Source organism: Pectinophora gossypiella, chromosome 29 (genome assembly GCF_024362695.1).
Source record: "Pectinophora gossypiella chromosome 29, ilPecGoss1.1, whole genome shotgun sequence".
Classification (NCBI taxonomy): Eukaryota; Metazoa; Arthropoda; class Insecta; order Lepidoptera; family Gelechiidae; genus Pectinophora; species Pectinophora gossypiella.
In genome coordinates this window covers 1,427,484-1,452,115 of record NC_065432.1, presented here as the reverse complement: position 1 = coordinate 1,452,115, position 24,632 = coordinate 1,427,484, and the positions used below count along the sequence as shown (strand labels likewise).

At 39.9% G+C, this 24,632-nt stretch overlaps 2 protein-coding genes and 1 long non-coding RNA gene across 3 annotated transcripts in view; 1 reads left to right on the top strand and 2 right to left on the bottom strand.

The window, feature by feature from the left end:
* LOC126379660 (uncharacterized) overlaps positions 1-20,522 on the bottom strand; it is a 47,223-nt gene extending 26,701 nt beyond the window's left edge. Inside the window, exon 1 of the long non-coding RNA XR_007568374.1 lies at positions 20,451-20,522. This is a non-coding gene — a long non-coding RNA (uncharacterized LOC126379660). The remainder of the gene's footprint in view (positions 1-20,450) is intronic.
* Positions 546-5,950, bottom strand: LOC126379401 (zinc finger protein 729-like). The gene is made up of 2 exons (XM_050028139.1): positions 5,871-5,950; positions 546-5,083 (listed from the first exon to the last, which is right to left on the bottom strand). The coding sequence occupies exon 2, from the start codon at positions 4,977-4,979 to the stop codon at positions 2,598-2,600; it is 2,382 nt and encodes a 793-aa protein (XP_049884096.1). The 5' UTR covers positions 4,980-5,083; positions 5,871-5,950; the 3' UTR covers positions 546-2,597.
* On the top strand, positions 6,251-23,838 carry LOC126379441 (zinc finger protein 878-like). Its single transcript, XM_050028196.1, has 14 exons — positions 6,251-6,589; positions 7,141-7,272; positions 7,817-7,994; positions 9,154-9,324; positions 10,796-10,971; positions 11,344-11,474; positions 12,015-12,089; positions 12,281-12,413; positions 12,772-12,902; positions 18,835-18,976; positions 20,063-20,176; positions 20,633-20,756; positions 21,262-21,335; positions 22,434-23,838. Exons 1-14 carry the CDS (start codon positions 6,482-6,484, stop codon positions 22,605-22,607), a joined length of 1,863 nt encoding a protein of 620 aa, XP_049884153.1. The 5' UTR covers positions 6,251-6,481; the 3' UTR covers positions 22,608-23,838.
* The last annotated feature ends 794 nt before the right edge of the window (positions 23,839-24,632 follow it).

Sequence of the window (24,632 nt, the reverse complement as noted above, 5' to 3'; positions counted from 1 at the left end):
AATTTTTGTACTTATTTATTGTTTATTATTATTTATTTTTTCTATGGATGTTATGATGGTCTGAAAATAAATTATTTGAATTGAATTGAAAAGGGAACTATGCCCATACAGCCATGTCTTATGTATTTCATTTTCTTGATGATGATTACTGAAATGATGATAGGTGATGACGATGAATGATGAAACCTAAGCCCCCACTCTCGGAGCAGACTCCTACTCCGAACCCTAAACGAATTAACTCAAAAGTTCGCGTAAACTTTTAGTTATGGAGTGGCTTGTTGGCACGAAGCGAAAATAGATAGGTACACTTTATTGAATATTCAGGTACCTATAATAACACTATCGCGAATGTTTTCCGACTAACTTAATGCGATCATTAACCATGAAACACCACTTCGTATTAATTATTTAGTTTATTCAATGATGAAAGCAACCATCCCGTTTCCGTTCCCGCCAGTCCAAGTTCGCAAAGATGCTCAATTACGAAAATCTACCATTTTTCTGTGAAAAATTCAATAAAAGTTCAATAAAATAAAATAATGACCTATTATTAAATATTTATTTACAAGAAAACACTTAAAAAGAGTTGAAATTATTTTATTATAGCATAATATTTATTTAGTTTAAATCATAGCTTAAGCATAGTTATAATGTTAAAAAGTACAGTCATGAACATAGTACATGTAAAATAAAGATTAAAACTAAAATAATTTCTCACTTAAATTATAATCGATTAAAATCACGTAAATAAAAGAATAGAGATCAATATTAAAGATATTCCTTTTAAATAAACAAATAATCACTTAGTAAATAACTAATCTCGAGAGTGCCAGATAAAAAGAAATTGATTCTCTTGTTGCAAAAAAAACCCGTAATTTTAAATTTATTTTAAGAAACAAGAAAATTGCCTGATCATATAATTTAATTATTAAGGAAATTAATAATCACTATGAGATAATGAGACCAATATTAAGGCAATAGTTTAAACTAGCGCTGACGAATTAGACTAAACAATAGTTGACCACCACTAACATAGAATAAGGGACTTTCCAATCGGCGTTCCCCAAAAACACGATAGATGGCGTTGTTCACTTTTAACGTGATAATTACCTATTTTCTCATTGTTGGAATACATAATTATTCAAAAATGTAATGTAATGGCAGAAGCATATATAAAACTAATTGTTGCTTGATATTTGGATCACATTATGTATAGAATGATGTTGCTACCTATGTTGCTTCTCTTTATTTTGATCAGAATGATAATGGGGATGGAAGTTGTAAATGTACCTTGCCGTAATATAAAGGGTCATCATTTATACCCATAAACAAAGATAAAAGATGCATATTATTATGTCTGTTATCCATGAAATTAGAAGTTTAAACGGAGAAAAAACTTAACAACGCCATCTATCGTGTTTTTTGGGGGAACGCCGATTGGAAAATTCCTCATTACTGCTACGGTAGTAGTACAGCAATGACTACCATATTGTTTGTTTATACCATCGTTAGGCAACACTAGTTTGAACTTTGACACTAAACTTTACACATAATCTAGTGTACTTTCATTCATATTCATATAAAATTAAATTAACTTGCTCTTCTACTTAGAATACTATTCATAAATAATTGACAACATTTCAAATTTTTAAGCCGTGGTTTTTTTGTGCTATTTCGAAAGTACTTATTTAAATAGAAGACACGTATTTTTTCTTTTCAAGATTTTTCCACTAGAAGTTACAAAAAATCTTTTTTGAAAATTGGATTCTGCCATTGATAGAATGAAGGCAGTATAATGTAATGTACCTTTGCATGCGTATTTAAAACAAGTCGCAAACAAAGTGTCATGTTATGTATGACATTTACTTTTTTTATAATTTTTATGTAAAGGTCTGAACTTATTATGCCTTCCTCTTCTGACCTCGTGGATTTTTCAATATATTTCTATTATTACTGAATTAAAAAATCTGAAAAAATGTGTTTTGTGTAAATCATAGAAATATCTCGAAATGGTTTTCGATTTAAGGCACCTTAGTAAAAATGAAATGTTGTCAATTGTCTTTAAACTAATCCAATATAATGTTATAATGGTTTCGCATATTCAAGAAGCGATCTGACATGTCATCGTATAAGTATATTTTATTCAACTCTAACACCTTCAAGAATTATGCGCCAAGGATTTTAAGAGCACTGCTCAAAACATAACATAGATAGCATCACGTTTGTAACCCCGAAGGCGTACGCAGAGCTGTCTAGTAAATACTATCGGATTATTGGCCAATATAAAATTTTGGAAGTTTTTTAAAGTTTTCCCTAATATTAACGTTTGTTCCATAGATTTTATGCCTGTCGATTACCCGTCAATTTATTTTTCTTTCCTTTTCGGCGGATAAGAAAATTACAGGTATAACTTAAAATAAAATTAGGATGTGTCTTCAAGAATCGGGGCCATAAGATATTAAACGGGAGAGAGCACTTCGATTATGGCACTACTTTATAAGCATTAGAGATTCAATTTCGAACGAACTAAGCCAACAACGTGCCTCTTCCCGAATTAATATAACATAAACCATAAACATTTTCAATCTATACCCATCTTATGGTGACATTTGTTCAGTCTTTACTTCAATGTCACCATAGTCGTCGTCAGGTTCCAGTTTCACCGTCAAGTCATTCGTAGTACTCTCTGGCTCCATCATTTCATGCAGCGAACCAAACCCTGAGAATGATTCTTCATCTTCGCTCATTTCCGTCGTGCAGAGTTCGCTCAAGATCATTTTCCCCTTATTCGTGTCTAAGTGAGCCATCTTATACCGCTGAATTGCGAACTCTAAACTGCTATAAGAAGATGAACAAGTTTCACATTTGAATACGATGGAGTCCCGAATGTGTTTAAGCCTTTGATAGACAGAAAAATGATAATCATCATTGAAGGTTTTCAAGCAATCGTCGCATTCAACGTTCAAGACGCGTTTTCGGGAGCCAAACGTCGCCAGTTCGTCAACGTCAAACCCGTCATGGAATTTCTTTATGTGTCGCTTCAACGTTTTTCGCGTGCTAAAGTCTTTCATGCAAATAATGCATCGCGGCAGGACTTTCTGTTTTATGTTTGGTAGTATATTAACGTGGGTCTGTTCATTGTGACGGTCAAACTTCTCCTGTCCTTTGAAAACGAGGTTGCATTCCTCGCATTTGTAAATCTCATCCTCTGCCAGATGTTTCGTCTGTAGGTGCACGTCTAAAGACTCCTTCGAGCTAAACGATACCGAGCACAGATCACAAGGGTACGTGTTCATATTGAACGAATGTAGAAGCTTCAGATGGATCTTACAGGATTTTGCCGATTCAAACCTCTTATAGCAGAAGTGGCATTGCGGAAATACGGTGGAATTTGGATGCTTTGTACGAACATGCTTTCGTAGACTCCTCTTTTCTTTAAACAGCGTCTCACACTCGATACATTTGTATCGTTGCATACCCAAGTGAGTGTACTCAATGTGCCTTCGAATATTTCTTTTAGATTTAAATTGCTTCTCACAATAATCACACTTCGACCAGGTTTCGTTAGTGTGAACTATTTTTGTATGCGAAGCTAGATAATATTTGTTGCTGCAAATTTTCCCACATAGCTCGCATTTCACAGCTTCATCCGTAGTGTGTTTTAGCTTAATATGGTGTTTTAGAGATCGGTCGCTGTAGTAAACTCTGTCGCAGAGCACACATTTGAAATTACCTTCAGATTCGTCCGCGTTCGTCGAAGTTATGTTAGAATCGGCGATCTGCGCCTGTGGATGGAAGATCCTGCTGTGGAATTCAAGACTAGATTTATCAGTGAACAACTTATCGCAAAGACTGCAAGAGTTCACGTTAGGAGGCGCAATGCAGATCTTTTTGTGTTCTAACATCGTTTCCTGACTGTAGAACTTAGTAAAGCATACATTGCATGTGGAGAGGCAGTATTCTCTATCATGGTTTATCTTCATGTGATCCTTCAGTTCATAAACACTCGTGAAAGCGTTGTTGCAGCATTCACAGTTGTAAAACACATCCCTTTTCTTTGGGCTCTCACATTCTGATAATCCAAACTGTTTTATTAGGGATTCTCTACAATATTTGTAAAATGTTTTGAACGAATGATCAGCTTTTACATGTTGGCGAAGCAATGGTTCGTTTGAGAAGCATCTCCCGCAGTTCTCGCATGCGTAGTCGTACTCATCGATTTCTACTTCGCAGTCTCCACACTCTTCTTTATGATAACATCGTACGTGCAGGTCGAGATTATCTCTGCCAACTATAGTCTTCTGGCAAAAATCGCATTGCAATTCTTCTGCGTCTTCCGAACTGTGCGCGTTGCGGTAATGCCTTCGCAAACTCTGGTTAGAAGAGTATCTTTTTGGACAAATATCGCACCTGTATGTCTCTTTCTCTCCATGCAGTGTTTCCATGTGCCTCTTCAAGTTTCTATTGTTGGTATACACTTTGCTGCAAATGTTACATTTGATCGCGTCTTTTTCAGCTGTATGAGCGGTTTGTATATGAGTTATCAGAGAATACTTCCCTCTGAAAACTTTATGGCAATCATTGCAAGTCGGGTAGTTCAATTTAGGGTTATGTAATTGGGTGACGTGCCGCCTTAAGTTCCTTAAGGATGTGAACACTTTGTTGCATAATTTGCAGCGGATTTCGTGTTTTAAGCTTTGTAGATGCGCGCTTATCATGTGGGACATGATGCTCTGTTTTCTAGTATACGTGCGGCCGCATATGTCGCATTCAGGGTGCGGCTCGTCTTTGCTATTATGTCCCCTGCTTAAGTGGACTTGCAACCCCGCAGGACTCCCCAGAACAGTACCACAGATCTCACAAACGCATGTCGAGTTAATATGGCAGTTTTCTATGTGCGTTTGTAAGTTGTATTTTCTTGTGAATGTGCGATCGCAATAATCACAGACATAGTCCAAAGTTTCAAATGAGCTGAACATGATAACACAATTTGTGGTCAAATTTGATTATGCTAGTTTTCGATTTTTGTGATGGAGACATCATTTTTCATTAGTAGTTCATGATCCCGATACAGTGTTTCCGCCTGGAAAACAAATGACGAAATAAAAATTAAAAAGATGTCCTACACGCCAGTAAAAACAAAAAACCAAGTCATAATAACTGGTCAGTCGACATGTTTGATCACAAATGAGATTTTTTTTTAAATCTTGACACAAAAAGGAAAAGAAGAAAAATTAGGCATTATAAAGGAATTACATCGCTTTTTATCTAGCCTATTGTGCCATACTGCTAAGAAAAGTGAAAATGGTGTAAACAAATAATAAAAAAGAATTGGCATGCACCAAAGATAGTATATTCTTGCTTTTTAAATATTTTTCCAGTCTTAAAACAAATAAGATATAATTTATAAGTATATTCTAGATAAAAGCATTATGAAATATTATAAAATTATTTCTTTCTACACAAACCATTCAATTTACTTTAAAGAAAAGACATGTGTAATGTGTATATGTATTGTAAGTATGTAAATATTTAATTTTTTTATTGTTGATTATCGCCGTTAAACACGCAAGTTGTAGTCTAAACCACAAATACCTAGTAATTATTTACGATAAATATACCTAAACTATATCCCACTGCTGGGCACAGGCCTTCCCACAAACAATCGGAGGGGGTATGGAGCATACTCCACCAAGTATAAGATTATTCAAACAAAAAAAATTAAATATTATACAAAGATTTCCCTCATAGACTGTACCGGCGGCGTAAGTTTGCAGCATAACATTACATGCATAGGATACCTTATTGCGATATTTGATAGATACATTTTATCCATTTTCGTAATTAAACAAAATTTTCAATGTCCTTACCTTGTTTCGCAATCAAAAACACTGAAAAATACACTTCAACTTTCTCCTTCCATTCTTTTTGACAGGTTCGTTGACTCCATCCATTGAACCATTTCTTTTTAATTATTGCGGTTCTTGGTAACTTGGCCATTTGCCGAAAAGTAAAACGAAACGTTTTTTAATGTTTTTTTTGTCACTAAACAGCTAAGTTTAAAAAAAAATGGTTGTCCATCTCTATCACACGTCATACGATTTGGTGATTTGTCGTTTCAATAATTTTAATAACTCTATCTGGCTTCGGTGGCAAAAAAACGCACTGGCTGTTTTCTCAGTTTTCGAGGAACAATTTTTCGGAAGATACCGGTTTTCTTTTCCCATAGAAACCGATTAACCACAACTCTACAAACGTCAAACTTTTTTAATGTTTTTGTTGTCGATTTGGGACGCTCGATTGAATAAAATCAATTTTAATATCATGAAAAATATGCCTTTTTGACTATATTTAGATAAATATTGTAAATGAAACTTGTTTTTATATATATGTGTAATTTTGGCTCGATATTATTACTTAAAGTGGAATGGTGATATAATTTCTAATGCACTCATCATTAAAATACTTATTATTGTGAACGATGTCTAATTTAACTATGTGTAGAGTATGCTTGGCGGTAGATGTACGCATGTTTGTAATATCAAACACCCCTCTACAAGAAATATATGAGAAAATAACGGATATTCCGGTAAGTTTGTGAATTACTTCTTTCTTGTTATAGATGATAATTATTGGCATAATTTCTATCCCAATGGCATGAAAACCGACTCCCTGAAGCTGGGAAAATCTAATTAATTTCCAGAAGTGTTCTCGTTTAGATTTAAAAATAATTAAAAAAGTAATTAAATATTATGACGAAATCCATAGTCTCTGCTTACCCCGGTGGGAAATAGGCGTGAGATTTTAATTTATTTAGATTCAGCAATTCATACAAAATTTTACCCTCAGCAATATAAAAATAATTATTTTATTCCTTGCCAATAAATAATAATTTTGATATAAAATTTTAAACAAGGAGTGGGTGGATATTATACTATTGCCTCTGCCTGCCTACCCCTTTAGGGATGCAGGTGTGATGTTTTTTTTTGATGTGACTTAATGTAGATTTGCCGCAGATGGCATTATCTACTTGGCCGGACAAATGGAGAGCTCTGAAGGCTCTCAACATTTAAGGGTGTGATGTTATGTTGCTATAAAAAGTTTTTAAATAAAATCAATCACTCCCTCTTAATCTTTCAGCTATCACCACAAGACAAGCCCCATTTGTCCTGCTACATCTGCCACTCCCTCCTGAAGAGGTGTCGTCTCCTACAGGCACGAGCTCAGCGGGCTGACCAACTGTTGACTCAGCTTCTACGAAGTGGTGTTGTGGTAAGTTGCCTGAAAGAAATAAAAAGGTTATGATAATAAAGTGTTTTTTTAATGACAAAGATAAGCAAATAGTTGGATAAAGTATTAAGTATGTATACAGGGTGTTAGTGACATCTTAACGAAACTTTGAGGGATGATTCAGACCATGATTCTGAGTTGATATAAGTGGAATTTTCTGTCTCAAAACTGTGGGACAGATAATAATTTAAAAAAAAACATTAAAATTAACATAATTAAGTAATTAAGTTTACACTAAGATTATAATTAATTTTACTTGCATTGATTTAAATAAAATTCGTAATATATTTCTTATTTAATTATATTAATATGTACTTAGTTAAGAGTCTTTTTGTAATTATTTCTTTTTATTTTGGTGCGATAAAATTATTATAAATTTTCCCAAAGGAAAATCCATTTGATATCAACTCAGAATCGTGGTCTGAATCATCCCCCTCAGTATTCGTTACGGTGTCACTATCACCTTGTATATTTGGGGTACGTAGCCTGGAAAGTCCCTCAATAAAAAAAATAAAAAATTCTACAGATAAACAAGGAGTACTCAATTGACCGTCAGTCATACAGTCTCACTGGGGGCTACTGTGTCTCCCAGACTGAACTGATCAGTACGGTTGATGAAGAACCAGGTGGAGAACTTGAAGAAACCACCGTGAAGGAAGTGCCAGTCAAGGAGAAGGAAGAAAACGTTGATGCACCTGCCCCAGGTATACTAGTTAAAGAAATAAAAGAGAAATTAGATGAACTAATAATACTTTACATATAGGTGATACTTGAGGAGCTCGGTGGCGCAGCGGTTAACGCGCTCGGTCTGCGATTGTTGAAGTAAAGCAACTTTCGCAAAGGCCGGTCATGGTTTAAGGCCCGATCTCCCTATCCATCCATAGGGAAGGCCCGTGCCCCAGCAGTGGCGATGTTAATGGGCTGATGATGATGATGATGATACTTCAGTACTAAGTCGTATTGTGGCACGTTGGGTGGAGTTGGAAGTCAGGATTATATAAAAACTAACTTCTTCTCTAGTATGGGTTGTGATTGTGAGGTGGATTACCAACCTCATCAACCCTGGTGTCAAGGTTACTATTGACCTGCCAAAGGCCCCTGACATGACTCATGTAACGACTACTTACATCAGTAAGTAGTAACCGGGACCAACGGCTTAACATGTCTTCCGAAGCGCGGATCATCTTAATTTCGGACAATCAGGTGATCAGCCTGTAATGTCCTAACCAAACTAGGGATCACAAAGTAATTTTTGTGATATTTCCCCACCGGGATTCGAACCCGGGACCTCCGGATCGTGAGCCTAATGCTTAACCACTGGACCACGGAGGCCGTCAGTTAAAAAGTAACTGATTTGACTAGTTGGAAACTAGCCTATTGTGGAATGGAAGAGAATTTCGAAATTTAAAATGATTGGCGGTGAAAATGACATGCCAAAGTTCAAAGTGCTTTATTTGTAAGTATATAGGTAAGCTTCTATGCTGTTCTGGGAGCAAATAAAAAACATAGAACACGTTCAGCTGCTTGTCTTCCCGGGCATGTCGTAAAAACCGACAGAGGGATTGCGTCCTCTAACATGATGGACTAATGTTATGGGCGATAGGCTGATCCCTTATCACCATAAAGTTCATCATATCCATCTTAGGACTTCGTATCAACAGTGGCTGCAAGTTGTCTTTGATTACTTGTGGCTCTGCCCACCCCATTTGGGATTACGGGCGTGAGTTTATGTATGTATGTATGTATATAGGTAAGTACAAAATGATCTTATAGCTTGGCCAGTATGTGCAGAGCAATTTTTTTTTTAGGAAACTTTTTTATTATACTTATTTAGTTTTTGCTAAATTATTCTCTCTTCCACAGAAACCAACCACCAGTCCGACATAGACGGCAGTCATCCGCCATCGGACCTACAATCGGATTCCGATGACGACGTCCCTCTCAAGAACATCAGCGTCAAGAAGAGACTGGAGCAGAAAAAGAGTAGAGTCAGAGTGAGAAAGAAAGAGTGGCCGCAGAAGAAAGAAGAAAAAGGTAAGAAGAAATGTCCGTATTTATTTTAGTTTGTATCAAATTGGAGATGTCTGTAGGAAAAGGTTTAATATTTAGTACGATCTACTCTGAACCGGCGCGTTATGAAACGATTCATGAATGTGAAGGAAACGGAAAAAGAAGTGTGTCAGGTTCGAAGCAAATGGAATTCCATAGTTCCGCCCACGTGCAACAGATGGCGCTACCATTCAATAACGCAGTCCTGAAACGCGCTATCGAAGTTTACACAGCGTGACGCATATATACAACTTCCAACATAACACCGTTGGATCGTCGATCCCTAGTCACACTGCCAACATGTGGCTAGCGGGGTATTATGCTCTAGTCGGTACCCCAGAAACATCCTTTGGTGGCAGCACAAGTTGGAAGTTCGCCAGCTAGTTCCGCCCACATGCAACAGATGGCGCCACATTCAATAATGCAGTTTTGAAGCAGTCGTGAAACGCGCTATCGAAGTTTACAATAGCGAGACGCATATATACAACTTCCAACATAACACCGTTGGATCGTCGATTCCTAGTCACACTGCCAACATGTGGCTAGCGGGGTACTATGCTCTGTTCGGTACCACGACGACATCCTTTCCGCCAAAACACAAATCACTAATTTAAGAGCCAAGCTCTTGTAGTATTCTCCATTCCTGTCTATCAAAGGTGAACTCTTTGACATCCTTATAAGACACGACGTTCGCCTTCTCTTTAATCTGTTCCACGTAAGCTCTTCTTGGTCTTCCCCTGCCTCTCTTTCCTTGTATGATGTTTGTAATAAATTCGCCGTGTCTTATTAAGTGTCCAATCATCTTGCCTTTCCCTTACTCTTACTGGCATTATTAGTAACCTGTAAGGGCCAAAGCTGGGTTCCGGCTTCAGCGCTCCACCTTCAGTTGTAGTTGTAGGAGTTGATCGTTAACTCAAAGATTCGTTTAAGTAGGTTAAATTGTTTATTACGTGTTTATTAGCGCTCGTGGCTAGTACGTATCGTTTACGTTGAGTGACCGTTTCACACTGACACACTAATTATAATCGAATGCGCAGCTCTACCAAAAGCAGGGCGCAGCGTTAGCAAAATATGTTCGGTTGAACACCGTACACCGATATTATCCGAAACTTTTATTTCGGATTCGGTTACGGATGATTTTTTATATCGGATATCCGATAGTTTCGGTTACGGTTACGGAGCTCCCTAACGTCCCTGGTATTTAATTATTTTATATTCCATCCAAGGTTTCTGAAGATGTAGCTGAAGAAATAATTGGTGAGGAGAACACACTAATTACAATCGAGTGCGCAGCTCAACCAAAAACAGGGCGCAACGTTAGCAAAAAATACGGTTGAACACCGTACATAACCCTTGCAGTCCATCTTATTCTGTCCATCCTCCTTCAACACCGCATTTCAAAGACCTCGGGTCTTTCGTCGCCAAATATGTAATGTAATGTAAGGTACTTTTCCAGGTTTCATAGCAGACTTCGCCAAAGAGATCATTCTGACGAAGGAAGAGCAACTTCAAGAGTTGAGGGAGCGTGCTAAATCTCTAAATTATTTAAACTCTCCGCTGAAGTGTGAACTGTGCTACAAGGGGTTCATAGATGCCAGGGCGTACGACAACCACCGAGGGAAACATGACGAGGTATCATCATCCTCCTGCACATATCCCACTCTAGGTGTGGTCGGCATTATTTATTTTTATTATTTACTTAAAGCTAGGAGCTCGGTGGCGCAGCGGTAAACGCGCTCGGTCTGCGATTGTTGAAGTTAAGCAACTTTCGCAAAGGCCAGTCATAGGATGGGTGACCAAATAAAAAAAAAAGTTTTCATGAAGTGAAGGCACGTTAAGCCGTTGGTCCCGGCTGCATTAGCAGTCGTTAATAACCACCAATCCGCACTGGGCCCGCGTGGTGGTTTAAGGCCCGATCTCCCTATCCATCCATAGGGAAGGCCCGTGCCCCAGCAGTGGGGACGTTAATGGGCTGATGAAGTAATTCTGATTTCTGTCCCCCAGCGGAGCGGCCCCCACGAGTGCGACATATGCCACATGAGGTACTCCTCGACCCGTCAGCTGCGCACTCACGCAGCCACCTCGCACGCTAGACGATACAAGTGTCGACATTGCCCGCATACCTCCCACACTGCGTGAGTTTATATCACACACACACACATACACACGCTCTGACTCTCATAGACACACACGCACACACACCCGCACGCACATACATACGTATGTACCCTTTCACTCACGCACATACGCACTTACCCTCTGACTCACACACACACACACATACAGACGCTCTGACTCTCATAGACACACACGCTAACACATACGCATGCACACTTTCACTCAAGCACATACGCAGTCACCCTCTGACTCACACACACACACAAACTCATTCTCACACATAAGCAAACGTAAGCACACTAAGCACTCACCCTCATACACACAAACACTCAGGGACGCACCCTCTCACTCACACACACGCGTGCACACGTACACACACTCTCACTAATACGAAAAACGCACGCAAGCACACACTCTTTCACACACACATAAACATTCCCCAGACTAACGGTCCACATAAGCTTGGAATAAATATTCTGCCCGCGCCGATACGAGCTTGATTTTAGCATAAAACAATCTACATTATGAAACATATTGAATTTGCACCTTGTTTTCAGTAATCAAGCGAGGGAACATGAGAAATGGCACAGCGGGTATACGTACGAGTGTAAACTGTGCGGGCAAGCGTTTAGGTGAGAATAAAAATATATATTCAATGCATATATTACTCACCACAAACTTACTATCTTACCTGCGACTTACGATCTTACCTCAGACTTACTACCTTACCCGAGACTTACTAACTTACCTGGGACTTACTACCTTATTTGAGACTTACTACCTTACCCGAGACTTACTAATTTACTACCGACTTACCTTGCAGGAAACCAACGTCATATCTAACGCACATGCGCAAGCGACACCCAACTCCGCACGTATGCAACCTCTGTGGAGACAGCTTCGTGGGTCGACACGGACTGTTGATGCATAAGAGTAAAGCACATAAAGATGACACAGTAAGTACAAAAACAGCATCACGCCTGTATCCCGGAAGGGTTAGGCAGGGGTGTATAGAATATACGCCAGCTATGTTTAATTCAAATATGAATTCAAACTTCTTATCATGTGGGTTTATTACAGGCTAATCACCTGATTGTCCGAAAGTAAGATGATCCGTGCTTCGGAAGGCACGTTAAGCCGTTGGTCCCGGTTACTATTTACTGATGTAGGTGAGTAATCGTTACACGAGACATGTCAGGGGCCTTTGGCGGCTCAAGCATAACCTTGACACCGGGGTTGATGAGGCTGGTATTCCACCTCACAACCCACACGGTGAGAAGAAGAAGCAATGATAATTGTTTATTTATGCTCCAGCTAGCGGCCAATCAACCTGAACCAGAGTCGGAGCGGTTCTGCGGCGAGTGCAACATTCAGTTCGCGACCCTGGACGCGTGGAAGCGACACATACTGAGCTCCGTCACGCACACACTCGACAACGAAAACAGGTGAGACACCACACACGAACTGCAGGCTTATACAGGGTGTAACGGAACGGGGGTATCAACCCGAAGTGTGCCTACTCTGTCACTATCTACAAATCACATGCGAGAGTATTGGCCGCCTAAATTCATATTTGCATTAGTTATGAGCAATTGAATTCCAGGTCTTCATGTAATAAATTCAAATTTGCACAACACTACGTAGCAATCAGCTGTTCAAGGTATTTAACTTTTGAGTGAACAGCTACCACCTCTTTTATTTATGCCTGCCCTAGTAAAGGGTAAACGTGCCAGTGATGGCCATATTAATCAATATTTTTTAAATTGTTTTGTTTCATCCTTGTGAGGCCAAGATTTCCAGACACAATAGTTAAAAAAACAATGGGCATTGGTCCCGGTTACTGCTTACTGATGTAATAAGTAGTCGTTACATGAGCCATGTCAGGGGCATTTGGCGGCTCAATAATAACCCTCGCACCAGGATTGACGAGGTTGGTTATCCACCTCACAACCAATAGGATAGAACAAGATGTGAACATACATAAATCACGGCTTTATCTCTAATGGACCAGACAGAGCTACAAGTAATTACACATATCTAATATCACACTTACTGCGCTACTGAGATGGGCAGAGTCACTTTGTTGTACAAGTTTTGTCCAAAAATGTAGTCGATTACCTACATTAATAGTTGATAAAGAAATGTACTTTACAATGCATCTCGTCTCCTTGTGTAGTATGCTTTATTTTATGATTACGTAATATCAGGCTCCCTTAACACCGTCATCCAGGTCAAATGGGCATCACACTAGCGGCGAATGCGTTCATGGCTAGCTAGGTACGGGACAGTTTCATTAGAATACTTTCAGAGTTTTGCAGGCCCTAAACAACTACTACTACTCATACACAGTTACCACCAATCACTGACTAAGGTGTGCAAATACTAACACCTCACTTTACAATGGATCAAAGGACACAGTGATTCAAGAGGTAACGACGCGGCGGACGAGTTGGCCAGAAGGGGAACGGGAGGTAACAGCCATCGGTCCGGAACCGATATTGCCGATCTCATTCGGACAGGTCCGCTCGCTGCTACGAACGAGAGCAGCCAACAAACACACCTTTTTTTGACGTGACTTATCGAAGTTTTGCCGCAAATGACATTAACTACTTGGCCGGACAAATGGGGAGCGCTGAAGGCTCTCACCCGGTACAACGTTTAAGACAACAGGCCTGAGGGTGCCCAGTTGGGCGCGAACCTCGGCTCAGGGCGTCGTCTGAGAGGAAAAATATTTGAAAGAATTAAACGACCCTAGTAAGTCGATAGCGATAAGCGCTGATTGAGGGAAGTCGTCGACCACGCCGGCGGTGTCGGTATCGGGGTCCTGAAATGTTTGTTGTCGCGAGCTGATTGGCTGATTCTATGGCTAGAGTAATCGGGTCGTCGGGATCGTATTACATACTTCGGACGCCGATGCTATTCAGTACCGTTCCTAAGCGGGATGTATTCGGAAGCCGCAACTACCAGGGGATTTGGTTGGTGCGGAGCAGAATCAAAAAAACTAATTTGAGCCATTGGGCAATGGTTGGCAGACTTAGGTCAATGTGCAGATTTTCATTGCGATGGAACCACGAACGATTTTGTATTTCCTGTAGACGGTGGATTTGAGAGAGACTCGCGTGAGCGAAAACTACCCCTGCATAGGTCATGATCGGACGGATGCAAGTCGTGTAGATTCCAAAGGGATAATTTACTACGCTTGTTAAGGAGACAATGAACACGGCCCATTACAAACGTGGCGCGATCGCGCACACGTTTGATATGGGCCTTGAAAGTAAGACGTCTATCTAAGACTACGCCGAGATATTTGACTTGCTCCTCCCAAGGGATCGGCTTGCCAGACATCTTGATGACTTAAGTTGACAGCGTGACCGTGACGTATTATAATAGCCCTTTGAAAAGTACACCGCTGCACTTTTCTCCGGGTTTACCTTGATTCTCCATTTGCGAAACTACTTGCCCAAGGCATTGGCGCGTTGGAGAATTCCGGTCATCATAACTCGACCACGGCACGAAGAATAGATGGCTGTATCATCCGCAAATAAAGCTAGTTCGGTATTAGGGTATTTGGGAATGAACAAACACACCAGACTATGAACCACCGTAAATAAATGCAGGCAGGCTAAGTTGGCACTACCCAACATCAATAGTTGTCTCTCCAAAAGAATTCTAAATGTGAAGAGGTCTCCACTAATACAGGTAACAGCTGCAGGTAGCAGGTGTAGCTGTGTGGTCACGGTGATATCAACAAACATCTGTTTACACTAGGTGTCACCGACAAGCCCCTGTGCAGAACCTGCATGGACGAGACAGCGGCCCATGTGCTACTGGAGTGTGAAGGAGCCGCCAACTACCGGGTCCGGCACCTTGGCCAGACGGGGTGCCTCCCTGAGGCGACCGGCAACGTCAGAGGCTTCTTAGAATTCCTTGGGGATTTACAACATAGTAAAAGCAAAATAAATTTCTCAAGTACCGTTGTGACTGCCTACCCCTTAGTGATACGGGCGTGATATTATGTTAGTATGTTCTGATTACTTATGGCTCTGCCCACCCCATTAGGGATACGAGCAGCTGCAAGTGATTGTGTATCTTATTAACGAGACATTAATGTTACGTTTACAACATAGTAAAGACAAAATCAATTTCTCAAGTAAAGTACCTACCTAACATAACTTTACTTTTACTATGACATGGTAAAAGTAATCTTAAAATAAGTACTTTCGTACAATACAATAATACTTTATTGCGTACAAGGAATTAAAAACACATAACAGTATTTTTTTAAATCTTTCTATCGTGTGGGTTGTGAGGTGGATTACCAACCTCATCAACCCTGGTGTCAGGGTAACTATTGAGCCGCCAGAGGCCCCTGACATGACTCATGTAATAACTACTTTCTTACATGAGTAAGTAGTCACCGGGACCAACCGTGCCTTCCGAAGCACGGAATTGCAAATTGCATTGGGACAGTTAATGGGATTTATACCCTGTACCAGGATGCCAGGGCTCGCGAATAGAAAAAGGCACGCTAGTGTTTCAAACTATCGATAGTTCAGTATCGATTATCGATCATAATCATTTTCAACTACGATTTTGATTGGTAGAAATAAAAAAATAGCTTTTCAAAAAATCTAAATCCATGGACTTTTGAGTTATTGAAATTCAGTTTAGACAATCAGCCCACTCAAAATAACCATACTATCGGAGTGTAGCAATACTACTGACTGAGGGCAAAATTATCGATAGTTTGTTATTAATCCGCAACGATACTATCGATTGTATTGCACTTAGGTAATAAAATCGAAAATGTTCCCACTTTCCGAGTTATCAATAGTCTTGCTATCGATCGACTCTCGGTCGGGATAGATTATCGATAGACATTTTTTGATCGGCAAGCCCTAGTGCACCCGAAATTCAAAATGGCGGTGCTGTTAAGGGGAAGTTATCATTAACCATGATAAAAAATATTTTTTTTTTTGTATTTTTTTTCCTTCCTAAATTGTAGTCGTGTATTATCCAACAGTGAACAATAACATCACGCCTTTTTCCCATTGGAGTAGGCAGAGACTGCGGAATTTCACTTACCACTACACGCTCGTATCGCTACATGCCCGTACCAAACATACATACATAATATCACGCCTTTATCTCTTATGGGGCAGACAGAGCCACAAGTAATCATAACATAGGTACATAAATAATTATCATGCTCGTACCGCTAATGGGATGTTCTTGTGACTCTGCCCACCCCATTAGGGATACGGGCAGAGTGATAGTATGTCTTATTATTGACAGATTAATTTCGCCTTCTGCTATTGCGCGGGATATTTGCGAAGAAACGTGGCAATTCTGTGTTAGTGCCAGAGTGTGAGCGCGGGTGATCCTTATTAGATAAACGACTTTTTTACTTTTCTAGGTTCAAAGTAAAATACGTACCTACTTTCATAAAATACAATACATTCATTCATTCATTCAAACAATACCATAAAAATATTTTATTGCGCACAAAGAAATAACACACCCTTAAGTACCAGGATACTAGCATTCCAAAAGAGATAGAAACATGCACACGAAAGTAAACTGTCAAATTATTTGTCAGTGCTTGTTTACTATCTGTGGAGTGAAGTTCGAAATTTGGATTTGTTGTGATAACTGTGATCAGTGATAGTTCGAGGTGTCTTTGAGTAATGTAGGTTATTATGAAATGATGATGTGTGTGGGTGCCGGCGATGGCAACTTAAGTGAAGCACGGAACTTGTATCAGCGATTCATAGAAGGTAGACCAGCTGATGAAGCCAGGCAACTGCCTTCACTGCATTGCTTCAGGAAAATGGTCAATCGCCTACTGCATTTAACGGGCTCTTTCCACGCGTCATCCGAGACTGGCCGCTCGGCGACCCGTGATCCGGAGTTTGAAGAAGCCGTACTAGCCGTGCAGCCAACCCAAGGACTACCACGCGAACCTTACCACATGCAACGTACGCCCGAGCTAATTCCTGCTGATTATTTACCTCGTGTGGCATTCTGAGAATGGTACCGAGTTCAAGTGGAAAGCTCACCAGACTTTGCTTCGAAAGTGTTGTGGACAGATGAAGCGGCAGGTCTGTGCATCGAACGGGGATGACGACATTTCGAACCTTTCTTGTAAAACGTAAGTCTAATTATTAATTACCTACCTACTTACCCACACTTTCACACTTTTTTTCCTATTTACTATTAAATTAAATACCTTACCTAAACAAGTAGGTAATTTTAACTTATTTTACACGTCATAAAATAATGTGAGAATAGTTGTCAAAGCAAAATGACTCCAATTATTAGATGCTTTAGTGTCATTCTTGTTTGTTACAGTCGCCGACGTGCCGCCGACTCGGATTGTTCCAATCGGCCGCCGACTCCTTTTGACGTTGCCGCCAAAGCCGCCGCCCGCTCGAATTTCGTACCTATCGCGGCCGTGCGAGCGCCGCGAGTACCAGGCGACCAGGACGCGCTAGGAGATTTGTGTAGTGCCAATATTTGAGTGGATTAAGAACAGTGACCTCAATAGTGCTGTGCCGTGTTTTTTACATGCTGGAAATATTAAAATATTTTTTTAACTGAAATTGAAAAAAATATCAAAAGTGTTTTTTTTTAATTGAAATTTTGCAGATAAGATCTACATAAGGTATAGTTTTGTCCCCTTTCGGCTTGATACCCCCCTTCCGTTACACCCTGTATACACTCAAACACACATACCCACCAACAAACACACGCACATACACACACACATATCCACGAACACACACACACATATCCACGAACACACACACACACATATCCACGAACACACACACCCCACACACACGCACATACACACACACACGCACACATATCCACGAACACACACACACACACACACACACACACACACACACATATCCACGAACACACACACACACACACACACATATCCACGAACACACACACCCCACACACACGCACATATACACACACACACACACACACACACACATATCCACGAACACACACACACATATCCACGAACACACACACCCCACACACACGCACATACACACACACACACACACACACACACATATATCCACGAACACACACACACACACACATATCCACGAACACACACACCCCACACACACGCACATACACACACACACACATACACACACACACACACACACACACATATCCACGAACACACACACACACACATATCCACGAACACACACACATACACACACACACACACACACACACACACACACACACACACACACACACACACACACACACACACACGCACTCACCTCTTCCAAAGGTTGTTGTATGTTGAAATAAAGATATAAACTTATTCCTCAGTCCCCAATGCCGTATATGCAGCGCCCGGTTCCCCACAACCGCAGGCCTCTCCTCGCACCTCAGGGAGCACGAGAAAGCTCTCAAGGCGTCCCGAAGCGCCCCAGTGCCCTGCAAGGCGACCGCCGAATTGGCTTGTGACCAGGTAAGTGTTGTTATTTTATTAACAATTTTTTTATTTAAAATCCAACACCCTAGTGGGTCGATAGCGATAAGCGTTGATTGAGGGAAATCGTCGACCACGCCGGTGGGGTCAGTATCGGGGAATAGTGTGAGTTTATCTATGTATGTATCGTGGCCAAATCGTAAAATTGATGATTTCATGATGTGGTCGACCATTTCATGAAATGGTCATATTTCATGAAATGGCCAACTTAAAATGACTATATCGTTGAAACTTCAACGTTTAATGATATATCAATCAATGTTTGGCCATATCGTTTTAATGTAGGCGGTGTCCATGCTATGTGGTGTAATAAAAATGCGAATAGTCGATTCATTTCTTAGGTTCAAAATTATGTACCTATTCGATATAGAAAATTGAACAATAACATTGATTCATCGATTATAATATCAATCAAGTTTTAAATATAATCGACACCAGCGATGCACCTATAGTGGGGTGGATAATGTTACTAATTTTACGATATGATTGTTAACGTTTGGCCATATCATGAAGTAATCAAAGGCAAGGCGCACTTTGTGAACTCTGGCTCCTCCTCTTTTATGTAAACCATCCTTCCTTTTTCCATAGTGTTATTATATGTATGTATAATTATTTGGTTATGTATAATAGTCATAGTATTTATGTATAATATATATATGTAGTTAAATGTACTTATTTTATGTAGGTTGTTCTTTTAATTATTTATTTTGTTAGAATGCACTAACCCGCTATTATTATACTTGTACAAAATTTTCCTGTACCCAAAGGTTGCCTGGAAGAAATTGCTGCATGAGCAATAAGGCCGCCTGTTGTGCTTTTCTGTATATGTTGTCCTTATCTCTGTATTTTGTGTCCATTGTGCTCAATAAAGTATTTTATCTATCTATCTATCTATCTAATCATGCATTTAGTTGCTCATATTGTTAAACGTTTTGTGTTCATTGATCTGGCCAAACTACATCATGATGTGGCCAACGAATGTTATTCTATTTCATGAAATATGACCATTTCATGAAATGATCAATTCTATGATCTGGCCACGACATATGTACGTATTTGTTCCAGTGTGGGTCACACTTCGTAAACCGATCTAAGCTGCAGGCGCATGTCAAGAGGATACATCTAGGCCTCAAGTACAATAAGAATATTGTTTGCGAAGTTTGTGGGAAGAAGTGTACTGTAAGTATTTTTTTATTTTTTTTGACGTGACTCATTGTAGATTTGCCGTAGATGGCATTAGCTACTTGGCCGGACAAATGGGGAGCGCTGAAGGCTCTCACCCGGTAACTGTAAGCATTGTTAACAACATCTCCCTAGCATTATCCCGTTTTCCACAGGGTCCGCTTACCTAACCTGAAGATTTGACAGGTCCGGTTTTTTACAGAAGCAACTGCCTGTCTGACCTTCCAACCCGCGAAGAGAAAACCAGCCCAATACAGGTCAGGTCACATACCTCCGAAAATGCATTTCTCGGGAATGTGGGTTTCCTCACGATGTTTTCCTTCATCGCTGAGCACGTGACAATAATTTATGATCCAAACATGAATTCGAAAACAAATTCGAAAATCATTGGTTTACGCTGATATCAACTTTTTATTTTTATGTTTTTATATTTTATTTTCTTTCTGGTTCCAGTCCAACGCGTCCTTGAAGTACCACCAGCGCACTCACACAGGCGAGAAGCCCTATCAGTGTTCAGCGTGCAACAAGAAGTTTTCAGACAACAATCAGCTACGAATACATACCAGGACCCATACTGGTAATGTTAACATCTGCTTTTTTTTGACGTGACTGTAGATTTGCCTCAGATGGCATTAACTATTTGGTACAACGTTTAAGACAACAGGCCTGAGGGTGCCCAGTTGGGCGCGAACCTCGGCTCAGGGCGGCGTCTGAGAGGAAAAATATTTGAAAGAATTAATCGACCCTAGTGGGTTGAGCGATAAGCGATGATGAGGGAAATCGTCGACCACGCCGGCGGGGTCGGTATCGGGGTACTGAAGTGTTTGGTGTCCCGAGCTGATTGGCTGCCTCTATGGCTAGAGTAATCGGGTCACAAACAATAGAGGTGGGTAGACAGATAGACAAAATACTTTATTGAGCACAATGGACACAAAATACAACAACATAATACAGAAAAGCACAACAGGCGGCCTTATTGCTCATGCAGAAATTTCTTCCAGGCAACCTTCTCTTTTCACTTTTTTTTTCTTTTTGAGAGGTGTCTCTTTTTACTCTATTTTATCATTTTTTTTGCTATGCAGGTGAGCGGCCATATTGCTGTGCGGCGTGCGGAAAGCGGTTCAGTCAGAAACCAGCGCTCAACAGACATTACAGGGTAGGTAGTGCACTCGGGAATAATGCAATTTTATTAGTATTATTCCGTGAAAGAATTTTTATAACATCCGGCTCAAATAAACATATTAATTACATACATTAATAAAGGATTTCCTGCTACGTTCCTCAAAATCAATGTAGATGGCGCTGTACAGTTTTTTCTTCGTATACATATGCGTCTTTTATCTTTGTTTTTGGTTATAAATGATGACCCTTTTTATTACACCCAGGCACAACACATCTTCCACCCATTATTATTCTGATCAAAATAGAAACAAGCAATATAGGTAGCTACATAATTCTATACATAATGTGATCCAAATATCAAGCAACATTTTTTTTTATATACAGGGTGTTAGTGACATCGTAACGAAAACTTTGAGGGATGATTGAACCCATGATTCTGAATTGATATCAAGTTATATAATTGATATCATTTTCCAAACGTAAATTCCACGTGATATTAACTGAGAATCATGGTCTGAATCACCCCCCTCAGTATTCGTTACGATGTCACTTACATCCTATATGCTTACATCGTATTTTGGAATAATTATGTACGCGAGTAATGAGAAAATAGGTAATTATTACTGTTGGCAACAGCCTCTTTGCTAATTCCTTTTATCTTTTGGAGGAGCTCGGTGGCGCAGCGGTAAACGCGCTCGGTCTGCGATTGTTGAAGTTAAGCAACTTTCGCAAAGGCCGGTCATAGGATGGGTGACCACAAAAAAAAATGTTTTCATCTCGAGCTCCTCCGTGCTTCGGAAGGCACGTTAAGCCGTTGGTCCCGGCTGCATTAGCAGTCGTTAATAACCACCAATCCGCACTGGGCCCGCGTGGTGGTTTAAGGCCCGATCTCCCTATCCATCCATAGGGAAGGCCCGTGCCCCAGCAGTGGGGACGTTAATGGGCTGATGATGATGATTGTTGTATATTTTTGAAATGTTCTTTTTTTTTTGATGTTTTATATTGATTTTGTTTTTCTTTCTATTTAACGTTAAAGCTGTACAACGCAATCTATATTGGTTTTTGGTGATCGTAGCCTCGAAAGTCCCTCATTAGCGCGTTAACATCATTTTTTCTTTTTTTCCCCCGCCAGGTCCACACCGGGGCTAAACCGTACATGTGCCAGTTCTGCTCAAAGACCTTCAGCCAATCCAACTCGCTGAAGGTTCACGTGAAGACCGTCCACCTCAAGCTGCCAGCTAACAGGCGAACCAAGACTGACGGCGACACCAAAACTGACGACATTGTCGTATTGCACGTCCTATAGTTATTTGGCGGGGTGGATGAGGATGCGCTGCCGCCAAAGGATGTTTCTGTGGTACCGAACTGAACATAGTACCCCGCTAGCCACAAGTTGGTAGTGTGACTAGGGATCGACGATCCAACAGTGTTGTGTTGGAAGTTGTATATATGCGTCGCGCTGTGTAAACTTCGATAGCGCGTTTCAGGAATGCTTGAAGACTGCATTATTGAAAGTGGCGCCATCTGTTGCATGTAGGCGGAATTAGGTTGCCAACTAGTTGGGTCCGCCACAGTTAGATGCTTCTGTCCACTCACCTAACTTATCTTAGCCTATGTTATCATAGGCTCACCACTTTATCCCGGGTTCGAATCCCGGTGGGGACATGTCACAAAAACTACTTTGTGATCCCTAGTTTGGTTAGGACGTCACAGGCTGATCACCTGATTGTCCGTAAGATGATCCGTGCATCCGAAGGCACGTTAAGCCGTTGGTTCCGGTTACTACTTACTGATGTGAGTAAGTAGTCGTTACATGGGCCATGTCAGGGGCCTATGGCGGCTCAATAGTAACCCTGACACTAGGGTTGATGAGGTTGGTAATCCACCTCATAACCCACACGATAAGAAGACAGACCTTATGGGTCCGCGCCATGAAATCCCTCGGCGCTGTCGCAGTATATGCGTAGAATTATAACATTTTTTTTATTTAGCTTTGGCGACATGGCCATCAGCTTATAAAAAAACGTTACAATTTTTTTTTGTTTTGGTTTTCCCCGAAGGGTAAGGCAAAGGGAACTATGCCCATACAGCCATGTCTTACGTATTTTTTTTCTTGATGATTAATGAAATGATGAAAGGTGATGATGATGAAACCTAAAGCCCCCACCCTCTGAGCAGACTCCTACTCCGAACCCCAAACGAATTAACTCCTAAGTCCGCATAAACTTTCGAGTTATGAAGCGGCTTGTTGGCACGAAGCGAAAATAGGTAGATACACTTTGTTCATGGAATACTCCGATATAATAACACTCGCGAATGTTTTCCGACTAACTTAATGCGATCATTAACCACAAAACACCACTTCGTGTTAATTATTTAGAGTATTCAATGAAGAAAGCAACTGTCCCGTTCCCGTTTCCCGCCAAAGAGCCACATTTTGTAACATTTAGGTACAGCCTCGCGCAAGTGGGCACAAAAAAAAAAATTCATATTTAGCAATATTTTTATTGCGGCAAAGATTACATTCTCTTTGTTTAAGTGTATATATTTCAATAAGTAAAAAAATGCGCTTAACAAGTATGTTGCATAAAATCTCAATATTTTATATTTATCAGTATTATTTTTTATTTATTTATTTATTTACACAGACCAAAATATTATTATTACAGGCATTAATATTTAAGTGCAATTTTGTATGTGAATTGTACATAATTTTGTATTTATACTATACTGAATAAAATAATTTTTTAATTATATAAGTTGTGTTTTTTTCATTGTTGAAGGATTTTCTTATAAGTTGTGTTCGTCGTGTCTTATAGGGATGTCAAAGAATTGGCCTTTGATAGACTGGAATGAAAAATGCTACACCGACAAGAGCGTGGCTTATAAATTGATGATGATGAAGGATTTTCATCACAGATTTTTTGTAGAAGAAATAGAATCATTAGTATCAAGAGTATCAATCATTAGTACATCCTTGAAGGAAGAATAAGATGTAGGTAAGTGAAGTGTAGTATGTTTCTCTAAGTAAACACCAAAAATGTTAAAATATTTTTCAATAAATATTTTAGCGCTCTAAAAATGTAAAATAAGCGCATCATCGCTGGGTGCGTTTAGATGCTGCGTTAAGATTTTTGACAATTCATTTTAATGTTAACAGTCATTCTGTGATTCTTATAAGAATAAAGAAAATTAAGCCAAAATCACCTCGATTTAATCGAAAATGGGTCTCTTTATAATAAGTGAAAGTATAACAATTAAATATACTGAATAATTTCATGTAATAATTAATTTAAAATCTACAAAGCAATCAGGAGTAACGAAACGCTAA

Bases quoted from the DNA above. Each gene is read 5' to 3' on its own strand.
- LOC126379441 (XM_050028196.1), top strand. From the start codon at position 6,482: ATGTCTAATTTAACTATGTGTAGAGTATGCTTGGCGGTAGATGTACGC. The intron at 20,177-20,632 runs GTAAGTATTTTT...TTCTGGTTCCAG, and splicing joins TTTGTGGGAAGAAGTGTACT to TCCAACGCGTCCTTGAAGTA. The intron at 21,336-22,433 runs GTAGGTAGTGCA...TTCCCCCGCCAG, and splicing joins CGCTCAACAGACATTACAGG to GTCCACACCGGGGCTAAACC.
- LOC126379401 (XM_050028139.1), bottom strand. From the start codon at position 4,979: ATGTTCAGCTCATTTGAAACTTTGGACTATGTCTGTGATTATTGCGAT.